The following is a 16,946-nucleotide window of genomic DNA, read 5'->3' as shown; positions in this document are numbered from 1 at the left end:
TCCCACGCCTGGAGCCGTCCCTAAGGATGGGCGCAGCCGCTGCGCAACGCCCCGGGGACATCCGAGGATCGGAAGCCCGCTCGCAAAGGCTGAAAACGCAGAGGGTGGTGGGGATGGGGAAAACGGTGTGGAGCGGAGGGCACAGCGGGGATGTGGGGTCCTTGCCAGGCTAACCATAACCTTAATCCTAACCCAGGCATCGTGAGTGGGAGATGGAGGGACCCACAGCCGCAGCGGTGCCCCCCAAAAGGCACGGGAGGGGATAACTGTCCTCAAAGCCCAGGAGAGACACGGCGATCCCGATCGGCCACCTGCTGGGGGACACCGGGTGGGCACAGAAATCCTCGCTCCTGCCACCCTCCAGCCGAGAGGTGTCATCAGAAGCGGCCCCACAGCCCCCCCCAGCGCGGTGCAGGTGAGCCAGGCGCTGCCCTGTGCGCCCTGGACCCGGACCCACCCCCAGAGCCCACAGAAGTAACGCTGGGCCGGAGCTTCTAAAAAACAAAGTACAAACTTTATTTTGTTTCTTTACAAAGGCACAAGCCTCTTTTTTTTTTTTTCACTTTCTTAACAAAATATAATAGCTTCTCAATGAACACAAAGACCTGAAAATCGTAAAAAAAAAAAATACAAAAAAAAAAAAAAAATTAAAAAAAAAAATGAAAGAAACCGAGAGAGAAACAGCTGTGGCTGGGGAGGAACCTACCAAATACCAACAAGGCTCTACACACGACTGGCCTAAACCCTACAGCCAAACGGGGGGGAGGTTGGGGGGGGAGGGCAGAAATGGGGCCCCCCTGCCCACAACAAAAAGTAGAAGCGACACAATCACGAAACAGAAAAGCTCTTCTGACCTGACGAACCCCGCAAACCGGATTAAGTGCTTAAAGGAAGGAGGGGAGCAGGAAGGGGAGCGCCGGGGGGTGGCTGTTGCAAATGGAGCCCAGGACCCCCACGGCACCGACGCTGCGGTCACTGAGAGTGCCCCCCCTATTCCCCCCATGCTTAAAAATGAAACTTTCAAACAGAATGAAAAAAAAAAACGAGAAAAGGAATCAAAAATCCCAACCGCCCCCCCCACAGCGTCCCAAGGGAAACCCGGCTGGCTTTGGTTCTGCAGGGTTTCCTGCAGGCAGGGGGGGAGTTTGGTGGCACCAGGGGGAGCTCGGACCCCCCCCCAGCCCTAAGCCCCTTCCTGAAGCCGCTCGGCTGCACCCCGCTTCCAGTTCTGTCCCCCCTCGCTGCCCCCCCCCCGCCCCAGCCCCCCCTTCTCCCCGCTCGCTGGGAGCTGAGCACTGAACGGCGCCCGCTTCCAGCGTTACAGTATTGGAAAAAGGTCATAAAAGAGACCCAAATCGCGACGTATTTTTTAAAAATTTCAGCATATTCTCTGACGTTTCCCCCCTTCTCCCTGCTCCCCATCCCGGCTGCCGGCCAGGGGGTGTCAGGGCAGCTCTCCTTCCCCCAAAGGGTCTTCTTTGCTCTGGTCCATGGAGTCACTGTCGTTGCCCTCCGTGTCGGAGGCGGTGTCGGAGGCGGAGGGCTCTGCGCAGGCACGTGCGGGCGTCACGATGACGGCACGCCGCTGCTCCTCTTCCTGCAGCTGCTTCTCCTGCGTGCCCTCGATGTGTTGGATGGCCTGATGGGGACAAACAAAGCCATCAGGTGACGAATCCCCCCTAAGCTTTAGGACTCCCCCCACACACACACACACCCCCGCGGCGCTCTCTACCTGAACGATGGTGTCCAGGTTTTGCCGGGACGTGGAGACTGTGTTGATGACCGAGGACGGGCCCATGGTGACCACGGTGACATGATGGGAGGGAGGCGGTGCTGGTACGATCACAGTGGGGTGGTGGGTGGGCGCTGGGGGACCGTGTGCAGGCAGGAGCTGGGGACAAAGCAAACCCTTCCATGAGCCTCCAGGACACCCAGCATGGGGCGATGGCTCCATCCCCAAACTCCTCACCCAGAGGAGTGAGGCTCACCCATGAGCAGCAGCCCCCCAAGGTCCCCACACCCCAATGCGACCTTGCTGTCCCCGTGCCATTGGGGATGCTGTGCCACTGTGCCCAACTCAAACATGAGGTAACAGGCTCGGAGCAAGGAGAGAATCAGGAAAGAGGCAGCCTCAGGGATGTGGAGGCCCTGCACCCGGGCAAGGCAGTGATGAGGAGAGCACTGAGACCATAGAGCTTCACCAGCAACTCAGCTGCTGCCCACCTGCCCAGCACGGACACATGCTAAACTGTGGCATTGCTTTGGCAGAGCAAGAAACACAAGGCTGAACTCAAAGAACTGCCCATACCCTGAAGCTTTAGACTTTTGAGAGGCTGAAGCCAAACCCCAGCAGCCCATGCACACTAACTGTGATCGGCCAGACCCGCTCAGCTGGGAATGCACCGCACCCCTCGGAGCTCCCTGCTAAAACAGCGGATGCAAAGAACCGCCCTAGCAGGAGGCTAAGGAAAGTTCACCTAAAAATAGGCTGCACTTCCCCGGGAGGGATCCTGCGGGGAACATCCCTGCAGAAGCCAGACTGCAGAGGAAGCCAAGCTTTGTCACTGCCTTTTAAGCTCCCCACACTGGGATCCTCCAGCTGAAGGAACCGCTCCAAACCGGGGCGGCAGCGCAGTGCAGACGAAAGCGCAGGCAGCATTCTGGCACCACACTTGCCTGCCTCCTGCCCCAGGCACAGGGAGCACAGCCTGGAGCTGAGTGTGCAATGCAGCACTGCACCAACCCCTTCTCTACTCCCTAAAGGAAAGAGTTTTGCTGGGACATCACTGTGCATACAGCACAGCCTCCCATAAGCGCCGAGAACATCACTGACCTGCTCTAACCTCTGTACATCATTCCTTGCTCATCCCACAGGAAAGCTGCAGGGACAGGAGGAGCAGTGGGGTGCACCCACACTCACCTGGGTTCGGATCTGCTGCTCCCGCTCCAGCTTCTCCTGGTGCAGCAACCTCACCTGCTCCTGCTGCTGCTGGAGCTGCACCTGCTGAGCAATCACCTTCAGCTTCTCGGGGTACATGTGGGCCTCCAGCGAGCGAACCTGGAACAGAGAGGGACACGGTGAGCTGTGGGGAGTGCAGCCCATGTCTTGCACACACCCCGACACAAGCTGGGCTATGCCTGTCTGCAGGGTCACGGTGTGGGCAAAATGGGGACAGAGAGCAGGGCTGAGCGTGGGGACATGCCTTACTCACAGGGTGGTGAGGCACTGGCACTGCTGCCCAGAGCTGTGGGTGCCCCACTCCTGGAAGTGACAAGGCCACGGATGGGCCCTGGGCAGACTGAGCTGGGGGGGCACATCCCACAGCACGGAACCAGATGGGCTGTGCGGTCCCTCCCAGCCACCCTATGGCTCTATGGTTCCATCATCCCCACGGCACAGCCCGCTAGAGGGCGAGCCCTCCCCACACACAGCCACGGCGGTGCTGTGCTGGCCCCACAGCCTCACCTGCTCCTCCAGCATCATGCGGACCGAGCGCTCCTTGTCCAGCTGCTGCCGGAGCTCAATCATTTCTCGCCGCAGGTCCTCAGCCTTCTCATCCTCCCAGATGTCCGGTGAGCCGATGCCCTCATCTTTGTCCTCTGCTCGTCGCCGCTTTGGGGAGGAACCGCTGAACTCCTGCCAAAGGGATGTGGTGTCAGAACACAGGGGTTCCCCTCAATCTGGACCAGGGTGGGCAGTGCCATTCTCATGGCCATCCCCAGTGTCAAACCCACAGCTGAGAGCTCCTGGGGAGGGCGAAACCCCCACGGCCACCCCAACATGGGAATCGCAAAGAGAAACATCTGGGGATACAGGCAGCATATGAAGCCAATGCCTCCATCCGCTCTGCTGGCCTCCCAGGAGGGCGTGAAACATCTCCACCCTGCAGTTACTAGGATGGGGTCTCACCCAGATCCCAAGGAGAAGCAGTGGTGCTCTGAGCCCACCCAAAGTTGTGGCCATCCCTTCCCTGTCTGCACATCACCGTCCCCTCCCAGCGCCCAGGGCAGCACCTGGATGAACCGCTTGAGCTGGGTGTTCTGCTGTAGTAGTCGGGTCTTCTCCTGCTCCAGGGAGAAGATGTACTCAGCCGTCTGCTGGAGGATGGCCGCCTGCGGAGGAAGCCAGGGGCACGGTGAGGCAGCACAGCCCGACTCCGAGCCAGGACGCAGCCCTGCTCCCACCCAGCATCTCTACTGGAGTTCCCTGCGAGTGCCACACACAGCACAGCCTCCAGTCCCTCCTCCCAGCACAGCTCACCCAACGCATCGCCCAGTGCCGTGGCCCCGGCTCCCCACTCACCTTGCTGAGCTTCTCCCCGTCCGTGTGCGGGATGAGGGTTTTCAGAGACTGGAAGCCAGCATTGATGCTCTGCATCCGCCTTCTCTCGTTGCTGTTGGCGATCTCCCTGCGTATCCGCCGCTCCTGGTCCCGCTGGGTCTCCGGAGTCAGTGGGATGTTGGCCAGGCTGTGAGAGGAGCTCCACGTTAGGGCTGGGGGGACGCACCCATGCGCGCCCCACGGGGACCACCTCGCTCCATAACAAAACCCATCCCTGGGCAGGATGGGGAGCAGCTAGATGCAAGCGGGCTGGGGATAACTCTACACCCACAAGGCAGCTCTGGAATGCTGGCAGGAAGGGGACCAGCAGACGCCTCACCAGCAAAGCGGCATCTCCGCGGTGCCGCGCTGTGCCCACGTGCTGGCTGGGACCGCCGGTTGCGTCCCCGCGGGGCCACCGGCGTGTGTGGCCCTGAGAAGGAGGCTCTCTCCGCCCTGCTGATGGCTTCCAGCTGACAGCTCCCGGCGGAGAAGCCCCCGTCCCGCCCAAAGCCGCAGCTCCCGCCTGCTTCCTGCGCTCCCTTGCCCCGCAGCTGGGCTGGGAAACGCCCCAGGGATGGGGGTCCGGCTCTGCGCCCTGCTCAGCTCCTGTGGGGGCCCTGAGTCAGTATGGCGAGCTGAAATCCCAGCACAACGGGCAACGGGTGTGCAGAACGAAGGGGATCTGCAGCGGGAGGGGAAGGGGCAGCACGTGGCCCTGCATCTCGTCTGACCCACGCAGAGGACGGCGATGTGGCGGTACCAAGCCCTGGGTGCCAGGTGACAGCCGGGCACACAGTGACGCACACTGCAGCCCATCCCCGTGGCACAGCCAGGGCCACACAGTGCCGCAGACAAAACAGCAGGGGCAGGCGGCCGGCACGGGGCAGATAAGAAGCGCTGGTCCCACACGGTGCATTGAGATGTATCCAGGTGCCAAGTGGTGCCAAAGGCCAGCGGCACGGCACAGTGACCCTGCCAAGGGGTCCCAGGGACACCGACCCCCCCAGGGCCCAAGGATGGCTGTGGGGCCGCCAAGGCCAGCGCCCAGCTGCAGCCCCACACGGGGAAGCAGCCAGTCCGCCAGGGCCAGGCAGCATGGAAGCAGCTTCTGAAATGGAAAAGGAAGAGGAAGAGCCAGCTTCCTCGGTGGCGGACCTCTCGTAACCTTCCCCAGCTGCTCTTCCTGGGGAGACTTAAAAAGTGACAGCTAAATACGGAAAGGAGAAAAAGAAATGCCTCGATTCAGAAGCTGCCACGCCATGAGTGGGTGCTCGCCCCACGTGGTGCCCGGCCACTGCCCACCTGTAACTGGCCATGGTGCACAACACAGCCACAGTGGGACTTGCTGGCAGTTCTTCTGGGTGCTCATACCATAAAGCCAGGGCAGGCAAAGCCCTGGAGCATCCACAGCTCCATCCCTGCACGCAGCACACGTGGACACAAGGTGAGGGCTAGGCAAGTGGAACTGATCTCTCCCTGCCTGTCTGTGCAGAGGCACCCTGGTGCAACCCAGCAGGATGTCATGCTCACCTGGACCTCAAGGGAAGCAAAACTGCAGAGGGTCAGAGCCAGCCGACCATCCTGATCACAGGGACACCGTGTGCACTCATGGGCATGGAGGGCATCCCTGAGCACCCCGAGCTCTCAGCGGGGTGCTCTCAAGCTCCCTGAGCTCTCAGGCATGGCAACCCTGGGGCTCCCGAAGCTTGCAGGCAATGCAGTGTGACACCGGGCTCACAGGCAGGGTGTACCCGGGCTTCCCAGACTGCAGGAAGGGCAGCGTGTCCCTAAGCTCACAAGAGGCCATCTCCAAACCTTCTAAGCAGAAAGGGATCCCCAGGGCTCCCCAAGCTCGCAGGCAGGGCAAGGCGTCCCTGAGGTCACCGGCAGGGTGCACCCAGGTCCCCAGGTTCACAGGCCAGGTGTCCCTGAGCTCGCAGGTATGGCATCCCCAGGGCTTCCCAAGCTCATAGGCGAAGCAGGGTGGCTCCGGGCCTGCAGGCACGCCGCTCCTGAGATCCCCGTGCCCACAGGCAGGGCGTGCCCGGGTTCCCCACGTCCGCAGCGAGGGCAGGATGACACCGAGCTCGGCTGGGCGGCCCCGAGCACCCCAAGCTCACACGCGGGGCGTCCCCGAGCTTCCCGAGCTCGCAGGCAGGGCTTCCCCGGGGCTCTGCAAGCCCCCGGGCGGCGCAGGCTGACGCCGAGCTCGCACGCAGCACGTCCCCGGCCGGCGGGCGGTCGCAGCGCACGGCCCCGGGCCCGCAGGGCGCTCACGAGCCGGGCGGCCCCGAGCACGCGGCACCTCGCCGCCGGCCGCGCTCGCAGCAGCGGCGCGCCGTTCCGCAGCTCCAAACCCGGCCGCCCTCCCGGCTCGGGCTCCGCTCGGCGCAGCACGCGGGGCTCCGCTCCCTCGGCCCCACGGGCGGGGCGGGGCCGCCCCACGCTACGAGCGGGCCGCGAGGATCCGGGCGCGCCCCGCAGGCCTCCGCCGAGCCGCGCGGGGACCCGGCGGGCCGCTGCGGCCCCACCCGCGGCCGAGGGCGGAGCGCCGCCGGGCATTCCCTGCCGGCCCGCGGCCCGCGCTCGCTTTGTGCCGCGGCGTGGCCCGGCGCGGCCTAGCGCCGCTCCGCCGCACTACATGTCCCGGCAGCCCCGGGGCCGGCCCGCCTCCTCCGGGAGGGCTGCAGAGTCACGGCCAGGCCCGGCAGTAAACACACCCCCCCGCCGCACGCCCCCCGGCAGCGCCCCCCGTTCCCGGCGGGCCGCTCCCGCCCCCCCTTCCCCGCGCCCCCCGAGCCCGGCGCCGTGAGATCCCCCCCCCCACCCCCCCGCTGCGGGGCGTCGCGGGGCCGCGGGGCCGCGTGGTCGCTGTCGGGGCCCGGCCGCGCGGCCCCATGTGCGCGGCGGCGGCGGCGGCCCCGGGAGCGGCACCCACGTGCGGGGAGAGAGGAGAAGCGGGGATCGGGGTGGGGGGAAGCGGTGCGGAGGGGGGAAGGGGGAAGAGAGCGAGAGGGGGGGGGGGGGAGGGATAAATAATAAAATAAAAAAGAACGGAGGAAAAAAAACGTTATTTTAAAAGGTTTTAAACAAAATAATAAATGCATTTTAAAAAAAAAAAAAAAAGGTGGAAATGAATAAAGCGCTGCGGAATACTGCTCGCCCCCACCTGCACAGCCCGCCGATGACCTCCTTCTCGGATTTCCTGAAGTGCTGCAGGGAGGGCATCTTCTGGGCGGGCACCACGAAGTACTCCATGCCGGGCGGGGGGCAGCGGGAGGGCTGCGGGGCGCCGCTGGGCGCGGGGCCGGGCGCGGAGCGACTGCGCCGGGGCTGGAGCGGGCGTGTGTGTGTGTGTGCGTGTGTCTCAAGGCGGGAAACAGCTGGTGCGAGCACAGCAGCGCTCCCTCCCCCGGCGGCGCCGCCTCCGCCAGCCACCGGCCCATGTAAACAAAGGACGGCGCGGGATTCGGCGGGGAACGGGGCGGAGGGGGGAGCGCGGGGCCGGAGGGGCGGCGGGGCGCCGCTGGATGCGGGCGGGCGGCTCCCCGCGGCGCCCCGTCTGTGCCCGAGCCGCGGGGTGCTGGCCCGGATGGTCCCGTCCCGGCGCCGGCCCGTCCTGTGCCGTCCCGTCCGAGCCTGGCCCGTTCCGCCCCGTCCTCTCCCTGCCTATCCTATCTCGTCCCGTTCCGACCCCTTCTCTCCCTGCCCCATCTCATCCGATCCTACGCTACCCTTTCCCACCCCCGTACTGTCCCCGCGCTGTCCCCGTCCCGACCTGTGCCACCCCGGCTGACCCCGCTCAGCCCATCCCGTTCCACCCCGTCCCGTCCCGTCCTATCTCGTCCCATCCCGTCCTGTCCCATCCCGACCTGTCCCACCCCCATCCCACCCCATCTGATCCCGCCCTGTCCCCACCCCAACCTGTGCCACCCGCTCTTGTCCCTATTCCATCCCATCTTGTGCCACCCCTTCTGATCCTACCCCATCCCATCCCTTCCCATCCCCATCTTGTCCCATCCCATCCTCTACCACCCCTCCAACCCTGTCCTCATTCCATCCTGTCCCCATCCCATCCTGTGCCACCCCATCCAACCCTGTCCCATTCCATCCTATCCTACCCCTGCCCTATCCTGTCTCATCCCATTCCGTTCTGTTCTATCCACATCCCATCCCGTTCTGCCCTCTCCCCATCCCATCTGATCCTACTCCATCCTATCCAGTCTTCCTATACTGTCTTCTCCCATTCCCATTCCCACCCCATCTGATCTTGTCCCCATCTCAACCTGTGCCATCCCTTCCAACCCTAATCCACCCCGTCACACCCCATCCCATTCCACTTTGCTCTGTCCTGTTTTCTCCCATCCCATCCCATCCCATCCCATCCCATCCCATCCCATCCCATCCCATCCCATCCCATCCCTGTCCCACCGTGTCCTGTCACCATCCCGTCCCATCTGTCCCCTCCCCATCCCAACCCATGCCATCCCACCTGTTCCTGTCCCCACCCTGTTGTGTCCCATCCCTATTCCTCCTCATGTGACCCTGTCCTCATCCTGTCCTGTTTCCATCCCATTCCGTGCTATCCCATTTAATTTTGTTCCATTCTATCCCATCCTGTTCTGTCTCATCCCATTCCATTTTCTTCTACCCCTATCCTATCCCATCCTTCCTCATCCCATCCTGTGCCATCCCCTTTGATCATACTCCACCCTGTCCTGCCCTGTTCCCTCTCCATCCTGTGCAACCCCCTCTCAAGCTATTTCATCCCATTCTGTTCCATCATTGCCTCATCCCATCCTGTACTGTCCCCATCCCATCCTGTGCTATCCCATCTCATCCTATTCCATCCCTTCCCATTCCCATGCTGTCCCATCCCACCCCATTTGATCCTATCCCTGTCCTATCTCATCCCACCTGTCCCATCCCCAATCCGATGCTTTCCTCATCCCGCCCTGTCCTCATCCCACCTGTCCCATCCCATCTCGCTCTGTTCCATCCATCCCATCCTGTCTCATCCCATTCCATTCTATCCCTGTTCCATCTCCACCCTGTCCCCATTCCAACCCGTGCCATTCCATGCCATCCTATCCCATTCTGTCCCATGCCATCCTATCCCACCCTGCCCCGTCCCACCCCATTCTGTGCCGCCCCGTCCAACTCTGCTCCATTCCATTTTATCCCATCCTGTCCTATACCCATCCTACGCCACACTGCCTGACCCTATTCTATGCCTTCCTGTCCTCACTCTATCCTCTGCCCACCTCATTCTGTGCCACCCCCTCTGACCCTATTCCCATCTCACCCCATCCCATTCCACTCCATTCCGCTCTGTCCTGCCTGATCCCATTCAATCCCCGTCCCGCCTCCACCCATCACCCCCCACCCCCATCGAGGCCGCACAGCTCACAGCCCCCACGGGGCTCACCTATAGGGCCGTGCCCTCGGCCCGGACCCCCCCCCGAGGCGGGTGACGGCAGCCCTCCCCCCTCTCACCCCGGGGCCGGGACCCGGAGCCCCACGGTGGGCGGCACGGGGACAGACGGCTGACAGCTGCCGGCGTGCCGGGCGGGGCGCGGCCGTTGGGCGGACGTCCCCGGGGGTCCGACGGTTCCGCCGCGGGGATGCGCCCGGAGCTCAGCTTCTTCGCCCACCCGTGACCCCCCCACGCGTGACACGGGGCGGCGCGCCCCAGCCGCGGGCAGCCCACATCCTGCCCCCGGAAGGAGCCCCGGGGACACCCCCCGCCCTCCTCCCTTCCCCCGCGGGGGGTGACGTCATAGGGAGGCCCTGCCAGGCGTGACGTCACGGAGCGGCGCTGCCGTCACGCGGGACATTCGCTCCCCCCCCCCCCCACGCCCCCTAAAAAATACATCGAAGTTAACGAAGAGCGGGGGTTTGGGGGGGGTTCCATCACCCCACGCGGGACACCCCGCGGTGACCCCACGCAGCGGGCGGGAGAGATCCGTGTGCGGGCTGTGCGGTGGGGGATCCGTCCTCCTCCCACCCGTGGGTTTTTCTTTTTTTTTTTCCCCTCTCCAACCCCCCCCCCTCCACGCGGGGCGGGCCCAGGCATGCGCTCAGCTCCCACCCGCGAATGGCTGCCGGGGCGGCGGCGCGGCGGGGCCGGTCCTAGCGGGGAGCGCGGCGGGGCGGCCATAAATCACGGCGGGCAGAGCCCCCGCCCCGCCCCGGGGCTGCCGGGGGGGGCCCCGCCGCCACCACCACCGCCACCAACACCGACACCACCACCGCCGGTCCCGGTCCCGGTCCCCGCGCAGATGTGGTGGAGCCGCCCGGTGTCCCATCGGCGGGGGGGTCCGCTCCGCCGCACCCCGCGCTGAGCCGCCCGCAGGTAGGGATGGGGATGGGGATGGGTCCCCAGATGGGTGACAGCTCCGCCTCGGGGGGTGGGTGGGTGAGGGGGATGGTGTCCCCCCGCTTTTCTCGCCTTTGTGTCACCCACCCGTGACCGCGTCCTTGCGCTGTTGGCACGGGGAGAGGCACCCCCCCACACACCGTCTGGGTGGGGGGGTGATGCTTTTTATTATTTTATCAATGGGGAATCACTGATGCCATCGGGTCGCCGGGACCCCCACGGCCCCCCCCGCTGCCGGAACCGGCAGCGGGGGGGTCCGTGGGGGTCCCGATGACCCACGGGGGATGTTTAACGGGGGGGGGGGGCCCGCCCCATCGCGGCTCCTCCGCATTCCTCAGCGTCTGCGCCGAGCTGGAGCCCGGCCAGGGTGGGGGGCCCCCGGGGCGGCGGCGGCAGCACTGGGGTGGGGGGGGAAGAGGGAAGCCGTGTGTATGTGTGTGTATGTAAAAACCGACGGGGGGGTTGGGGAAGGAGAGGTTGGTGGGGGGGGGGGGGGGACGACCGGACCGTGCCACGTGTGCTGGGTGCGCTGTGCCCCCAGCCCGGCCCCACGGCCGCAGGAAAAGGGATGGGGGCACCGAGGGTGGGGTGGGGTGAGGAGGAGCCCGGGGGGGGCCCCCCCCGCAGCAGCCCCTGCGCGGCCCCCGGCGGGGAAGGGGCCCCGGAGGGGGGGAGGAAGCCGGGGATGGGGCCAGCGCGCTCGGGTCACGGCGGGGCTGGAGCCGCCGCCGCCCTGGGAAAGGGCTCCAGAGGGCGGGCGGGCTGGCGGGGGGGGGTACTGTCACACCCCCATAGCGCAGTCTTTTCCCCCCCCCCTCCGGGGGCCCGCAGCTCCCGCACTGCCCTTTGCCCGCAGCGGAGGTAGTGGTGGTTGTTGTGGGGGGGGGGGGGAACAGCAGCTCCGTGCCAGCGCCCCGCGGCCTTGAGTCCTCGCCAGCCCCGAGGGAAGGGGGGGGGGTGGGGATGAGGGTGGGGGCATTGGGGGCTTTACGGCCGTGCGCCCCCCTCCCCCCCGTACCACCACGCACGCCTTTACAGCAGCACCCCCCCGCCCGGCGCCATGCATTCGCTGGACGAGCCGCTGGACCTCAAGCTGAGCATCTCCAAAGTGCGGAGCGCCCGAGAGAAACGGGAACGCGGCCCCCCCCGGACCACGGCCCCGTGCCGTTCCCCCCTCCGCCGCCGCCCCCCCGCCGGTCGGGGAGAGCCGGGGCTCCGCGCGGGGGGGGCGGCGGGCAGGGCCGGGCCCCGGGCTGTTGGCACACTCCAAAGCGCTGGAGAAGCGCTTCCCGGCCCTCCCCGTCATGGACCTCAGCCTCTCGCCCCCCCCCGGCGTAGAGTCCCCGGGTGGGGGCAGCGCTTCGCTGTCCCCCGAGCGGCACAGTGACCCCCCCGTGCCCGCCCTCCCCCACGTGAGTACGGCCGCGCGTCCCCTCCCCCTCGGTGCCACCCCGTGGTCCCGGAGAGGAGCCTCACATCGGCCCTCACCCCCCGCCCCGTCCCGCCGTAGGATTTCCAGTCCCTGCGCTACATCGACGGCATCCCCGGCTCCTTCCAGTTCTTCCTGCCGCTGGGCGCGGGGGGGGCTCTGCACCTGCCCTCCTTCCTGCCCCCCCCCAAGGACAAACGCCTTTCCCCGGAGCTGCCCCTCCCCAAGCAGCTCGTCTGCCGCTGGTCCAAGGTCAGGCGGGGGCATGAGGCCGGGAGGGGGTGGGCTGTGGGGCTGGTGGGGGAGGGGGGTGCGGGAGCTGGGGCGTCTCCGGTCCTCCCTCACCTCCAGCGTCCCCTTCCCGCAGTGCAACCAATTCTTCGACCTCCTGCAAGACCTCGTGGACCACGTCAACGACTTCCACGTCAAACCCGAGAAGGACGCGGGGTATTGCTGCCACTGGGAGGGCTGCGCCCGCCACGGCCGCGGCTTCAACGCCAGGTGGGTGTAGGGGGGTGGGGGGCAGCAAGCCGTGCTGGGGCTGTGGGGGTGGATGGCGGTGGGCGATGGACGGCACCGAGCTGGGTGTCCCCATGGGGGCTGTGGGGGGGCTGTGGTGCTGTTCTCGGCTCCCCCTGATGGTTCTGGCGCAGGTACAAGATGCTGATCCACATCCGGACGCACACCAACGAGAAGCCGCACCGCTGCCCCACCTGCAACAAGAGCTTCTCTCGCCTGGAGAACCTGAAGATCCACAACCGCTCGCACACCGGTGAGCGCTCGGGGCGGGTTGGGGAGGGGTGGGGGGCACGGAGCTGCCCTCTGCGGGGGGCTCAGACGCAGCGCTGTGCCGTCCCGCAGGCGAGAAGCCCTACATCTGCCCCTACGAAGGCTGCAACAAACGCTACTCCAACTCCAGCGACCGCTTCAAGCACACCCGCACGCACTACGTGGAGAAGCCCTACTACTGCAAGATGCCGGGCTGCCACAAGCGCTACACGGACCCCAGCTCGCTCCGCAAGCACATCAAAGCCCACGGGCACTTTGTGTCCCACGAGCACCACGAGATGCTGAAGGCCCACGCGCCCCCCAAGGGCTCTGCGGACGCACCCTACGCCAACGGGGCGCAGCTCCTCCTGCCCAACCCCGCCGCCCTCTTTGCCCCCCACGCGCTGCCCGCTCTGCCCCTCCCGCTGGCTCCGGCCCCCCTCGACCTGAGCGCTCTGGGCTGCGGGGCCGGGGGTTCGCTGCCCGCCCTGCCCGGCCCCGCGCTGCCCCTCAACGGCCCGCTGAACTTGGCCAAGGGTCCGCTGCTGCCGTCGCCCTTTGCGGCCGGCGGCCTGGGGCTGCCTGTCATGTCGCTGCTGGCCGGCGGGGCGAAGGCCGAGGCCGACGAGGCCGAGGGGCGGAAGGGCGGCAAGGAGGGCCGCAAGGCGGGCAGCCGACGGACGGAGCCGGGCCGCCTGAGGGTCCCCCCCCGAGAGCCTGGCGCTGCTGCCGGGGGCCGTGCTCGACCTCTCGACGGGGGTGGGCACAGCGGGCAGCCCCCCTGAGGCGCTGCCGCCCGGCTGGGTGGTCATCCCGCCCGGCTCCCTGCTGCTCAAGCCAGCCGTGGTGAATTGAGGGCTGGGGAGGGGGGGGGGAGGCAGGCCGAGACCCCGGCGTCGCCCCCAGCATCGCCCCAGGCCCCAGCTTGCGGCCACGTTAACCTTCACGAAAGAAGAACGGACTCTTCTGAGAATAGCAATAATCCCTCGGCGACCCCACGCTGTCGCCCCGGCTCTGGGGGGTGCGCCTGGGGGCTCTGCCCCGCGCCGGGCAGCGGAGACGCCGCTATTTATTTATCGCCCAGACCCCCGCGCCGACGGAGCCCCGCTCGGGCTCTTCGCTCTCGCTGACTTGGCGTCTCCCTGCCCCGGGCCTCGGCCCCAACGCTGCCGGCGTGGGGACCCCCAGCTCCACGGCCGGGCCGCCCCGTGCCGCCACCCCCGGCCACCCCCGTGACAAGGCACACGGCCGCGTGTGCCGCTCGCCGTGCCGGCTCCGCACCGGGGCAGAGCCACCGCGTTTAGCTACGTTCATACCTAAGCATGTACCGCAAGCGCACGCAGGCAGCGCGGGCAGGGCTGCGGGCAGCTGCGCGTCGGCACCGGGCGGCTCAGCGCTGCTCAGCTCTGCGCCCGCGTTTGCAGACGAGCCCCCGGAGCCGTGGGGCGACGCTGACGCAGGCTGGGCTCTACGCTGCCGGACCCCATCCCGGCAAGAGGGAGAGGTTGGGCGCAGCTGGGTACGCGGGGCCCCGCTCAGCGGCACCGAGAGGCAGGAGCCTCGGAGACGGGGGACGCCGCAGAGGTGCCCCAGGGCTCCATCCCTGCTCCCGCAGCCCGGACCCTCCTTTTCTGTGGGACCGCCCTCCAGCACGGGGCACAGCCGCCTCCCTCGCCCCGGTGCGCGCAGAAGGTCCGCCGTACCTCGCCCTGCCCACAGCTTTCTCTGAACCGAGGGTCTCCCTGACCCCGACCCGGCTGCAGGGCTCGGGAAGGGCCCCCGGCAGTACGCCCCGCGGGGAGCAGGTCTCCCCACGTCACTGTCCTCGGGCCGGGGTGCGGCGGCCGCCCGGCCCTGCCACAGCATGGCATTTGCCATCGACCAGGCCTCCCCGGCCGGTGTACGTTTTCTTGTTCATTTGTTGGTTTGTTATTGCACATTCCAGGTCATCAGTATTTTAACGGTCTCTAAGTGCCTTTCTATTGTAGTTTCTGGGTTGTTTTTATTTTCCTCCTGTTGGGCTCCATCGCTGTTAGCATAGAGTTTAAGGACTACAGAAGCAAGAGATAAGCTAACGATTATAACACTATATTCCTCCATGGGAGAGGAAGTTTATTAAGAAAACAATAAAGTGAAGTTGAAGTAAGTTCCTGTTTCGGTCTGCAACCACGCTGCCCGCCTGCGCCCAGGGCCCAAGGGCAGCAAGGAGCCAGAGGTGGGGACAAAGCACTGAGCTCCTGCCAGGGAACCGAGGGGAAGTGGGTGACACGGCTGCCATCACCTCACGGCTGAGGGCACAGCTGGCCCTGCCTGGCCTCCTGGGGGGAATGCAGTTGGGGACAGCCCTGCCGTGTCCCCACAAGGCTCCTCACCGCCGTGCCTGACCCAGCGCCCGCCCCGCTGCCCATCTGCATGCAGCTCCCTGCTCTCACGTGGTGCAGAGCCAGAGGCATGCGTGCAGTCAGGCTGCGAGCATCCAACCCCCACTAAAATAGCTCCTGCGGCCTCCCCGGGTGTGATTTGAGCCCTGGCTGCCCTGAGGCCAAGCTGGGGACGCCCTTCCTTCCCAGTGCCACCGCCATCATCTGCAGGGCAGAACTCAGCCCATGCCGGCCCCCTGCGCCTGGGTCAGGTTTCTGCACTGCACACCAACAGCCAGGGCACAGCACCAGGGCAGCAGCACGGCTGGGGCCATCCCCTGTCCTTCCCAGGGAGCAGAGCAGCCAGGCCAGGTGGTGGAGGACACGGCGTTTATTGGCCACCTATAACTTAAGGGAGAGGGAAGCAGGGATACGAGTGACAGGAGTCACGTCTCGGCTTTCCAGCCTTTCTCCTTCTCGTCCTTGGCCTGGATGCGCAGCTCCTCGTCCAGCCGCTCCTTGGCTCTCACCACCTGCAGGATGAGGGGACGGGCTGATGCACAGGGCAGGGATGCACCCACGTCTCCCTGCCCACCAGCACCGGGCTCTGAGTCCTTCAGCAGGACTCTGGAAGGGGTTCATCCATGCCGACTGCTAGTACTGCGGGTCCCTCAGCTCTGTGCTACCCCACAGGCATCCTCAAGTGCTGGAGGGCCTCCAGCGTGATGAAGGGTGGGGATAAAACCTATCCCCAACCCTTTTCTGGCACCGTTCTGCTTGGTTGGTGCCAATAGCCACCATTCCCTCCCTCAACAGCCAGGAAGAGGCAGCAAAACTCTCCCTTTGCGGCCCACTGATGGGTTCAGCCCAAGCAGGAAGTGGTACTGCCCCAAAACATCTGTTTCTGGAAGGTTCCTGCCCAATCAAAGGTAGCTAGATAGGCTGAGGGCAGAGCTGGGAGACTCCACAGCTCTCCTTCCTTTACTCACCTTGGACTGTAGGTAGAAGGAGCCTCCCACCGACTTGTCATTCACCTTGAATAAATGGTCGTAGTTCTGTCAAAGGAAAGCCTCCGTCAGGAGCTGCCCCCTGCACTCGCCCTCCCCAAATCCCAGTGGCCTCTGGCTCCCGGAGGTGAGGCTGCTTCATGCAGTGGTGACAGGCGCCTTTGGAGGAGCGCGTGCCCCTCTCCAGCAGCTCTGCTGGGCAAACCGTGCTGCAGCTGGAGCAGGGAGACCTCTCCCAGGATGAGCCATGCCCAAGGACTGTACCCACACACTTCCAGGGGCCCCCACTACCCCGTGCCAGCTCTCCCCAGCCGCACTGCTCTGAGGGAGCCTCTACCTTTTGGATCTCCTCCGGGTTGAGGTTGGAGACGTTGAGGATCTGCTGAGCTTCCTGGAGGCTGATGCCAATGATCCTGGAGGCGGCGGCGGACTGAGGCCTCTCTGAGCGGCCCCGTGCATCTGCTGCAGCTCGGCTCGCTGCCCGGGGACACCGTCAGTCCTCCACCCACACCCCCAGAATCCCCACAGCCACGGGGCTCCCAGGCAGGGCTGAGCCACCAAGCCCCATCCACGCCAGCCGCCCACTCGTTCCACGGGGTCACCCAGCTCCCCTCCCGGCCCCGAGCCGGGAAGGTGGCAGCAGGAGGGAGGTGTCCCCTCCCTGCACGAGGGGCCGGGC

At 65.9% G+C, this 16,946-nt stretch overlaps 3 protein-coding genes across 7 annotated transcripts in view; 1 reads left to right on the top strand and 2 right to left on the bottom strand.

The window, feature by feature from the left end:
* Nucleotides 1-1,270: 1,270 nt before the first annotated feature.
* Nucleotides 1,271-7,716, bottom strand: TFAP4 (transcription factor AP-4). 3 transcript variants are annotated; one of them, XM_048961759.1, is made up of 7 exons: nt 7,494-7,716; nt 4,304-4,469; nt 4,015-4,113; nt 3,467-3,637; nt 2,921-3,058; nt 1,733-1,891; nt 1,271-1,639 (listed from the first exon to the last, which is right to left on the bottom strand). In XM_048961759.1, the coding sequence occupies exons 1-7, from the start codon at nt 7,580-7,582 to the stop codon at nt 1,445-1,447; spliced, it is 1,017 nt and encodes a 338-aa protein (XP_048817716.1). In that variant the 5' UTR covers nt 7,583-7,716; the 3' UTR covers nt 1,271-1,444. The 3 variants fall into 3 exon arrangements, with proteins under 3 accessions (XP_048817716.1, XP_048817717.1, XP_048817718.1); XM_048961760.1 differs by lacking the exon at nt 7,494-7,716 and adding an exon at nt 6,076-6,564; XM_048961761.1 differs by lacking the exon at nt 7,494-7,716 and adding an exon at nt 5,855-6,561.
* A 2,705-nt stretch (nt 7,717-10,421) lies between these two features.
* GLIS2 (GLIS family zinc finger 2) lies at nt 10,422-13,755 on the top strand. Its single transcript, XM_048961755.1, is given in 8 exon segments — nt 10,422-10,679; nt 11,745-11,844; nt 11,846-12,115; nt 12,214-12,384; nt 12,500-12,633; nt 12,786-12,904; nt 12,994-13,601; nt 13,603-13,755. Coding segments are annotated over 7 exon segments (1,536 nt in total). The 5' UTR covers nt 10,422-10,679; nt 11,745-11,763.
* A 1,881-nt stretch (nt 13,756-15,636) lies between these two features.
* The window catches only part of LOC125700675 (mitochondrial import inner membrane translocase subunit TIM16-like), a 37,472-nt gene continuing 36,162 nt past the window's right edge, over nt 15,637-16,946 (bottom strand). For all 3 annotated transcript variants that reach the window (XM_048961745.1, XM_048961742.1, XM_048961746.1), the window contains 3 exons: nt 16,605-16,744; nt 16,250-16,315; nt 15,637-15,793 (listed from right to left, as the gene is read on the bottom strand). In XM_048961745.1, coding sequence (XP_048817702.1) covers nt 15,707-15,793; nt 16,250-16,315; nt 16,605-16,744 — 293 coding nt within the window. In that variant the 3' untranslated portion in view covers nt 15,637-15,706. The remainder of the gene's footprint in view (nt 15,794-16,249; nt 16,316-16,604; nt 16,745-16,946) is intronic.

The sequence above is a fragment of the Lagopus muta genome, chromosome 15 (genome assembly GCF_023343835.1).
Source record: "Lagopus muta isolate bLagMut1 chromosome 15, bLagMut1 primary, whole genome shotgun sequence".
NCBI lineage: Eukaryota > Metazoa > Chordata > Aves > Galliformes > Phasianidae > Lagopus > Lagopus muta.
The sequence above is the reverse complement of the archived record's forward strand: the minus strand, read 5'-3'. Positions and strand labels throughout refer to the sequence as shown.

Coding starts and splice junctions, on each gene's coding strand:
- TFAP4 (XM_048961759.1), bottom strand. CDS start 7,582: ATGGAGTACTTCGTGGTGCCCGCCCAGAAGATGCCCTCCCTGCAGCAC. Junction 4,470..7,493: donor GTCATCGGCGGGCTGTGCAG/GTGGGGGCGAGC, acceptor CTCCTCTCACAG/CCTGGCCAACATCCCACTGA. Junction 4,114..4,303: donor ACGGGGAGAAGCTCAGCAAG/GTGAGTGGGGAG, acceptor CTTCCTCCGCAG/GCGGCCATCCTCCAGCAGAC.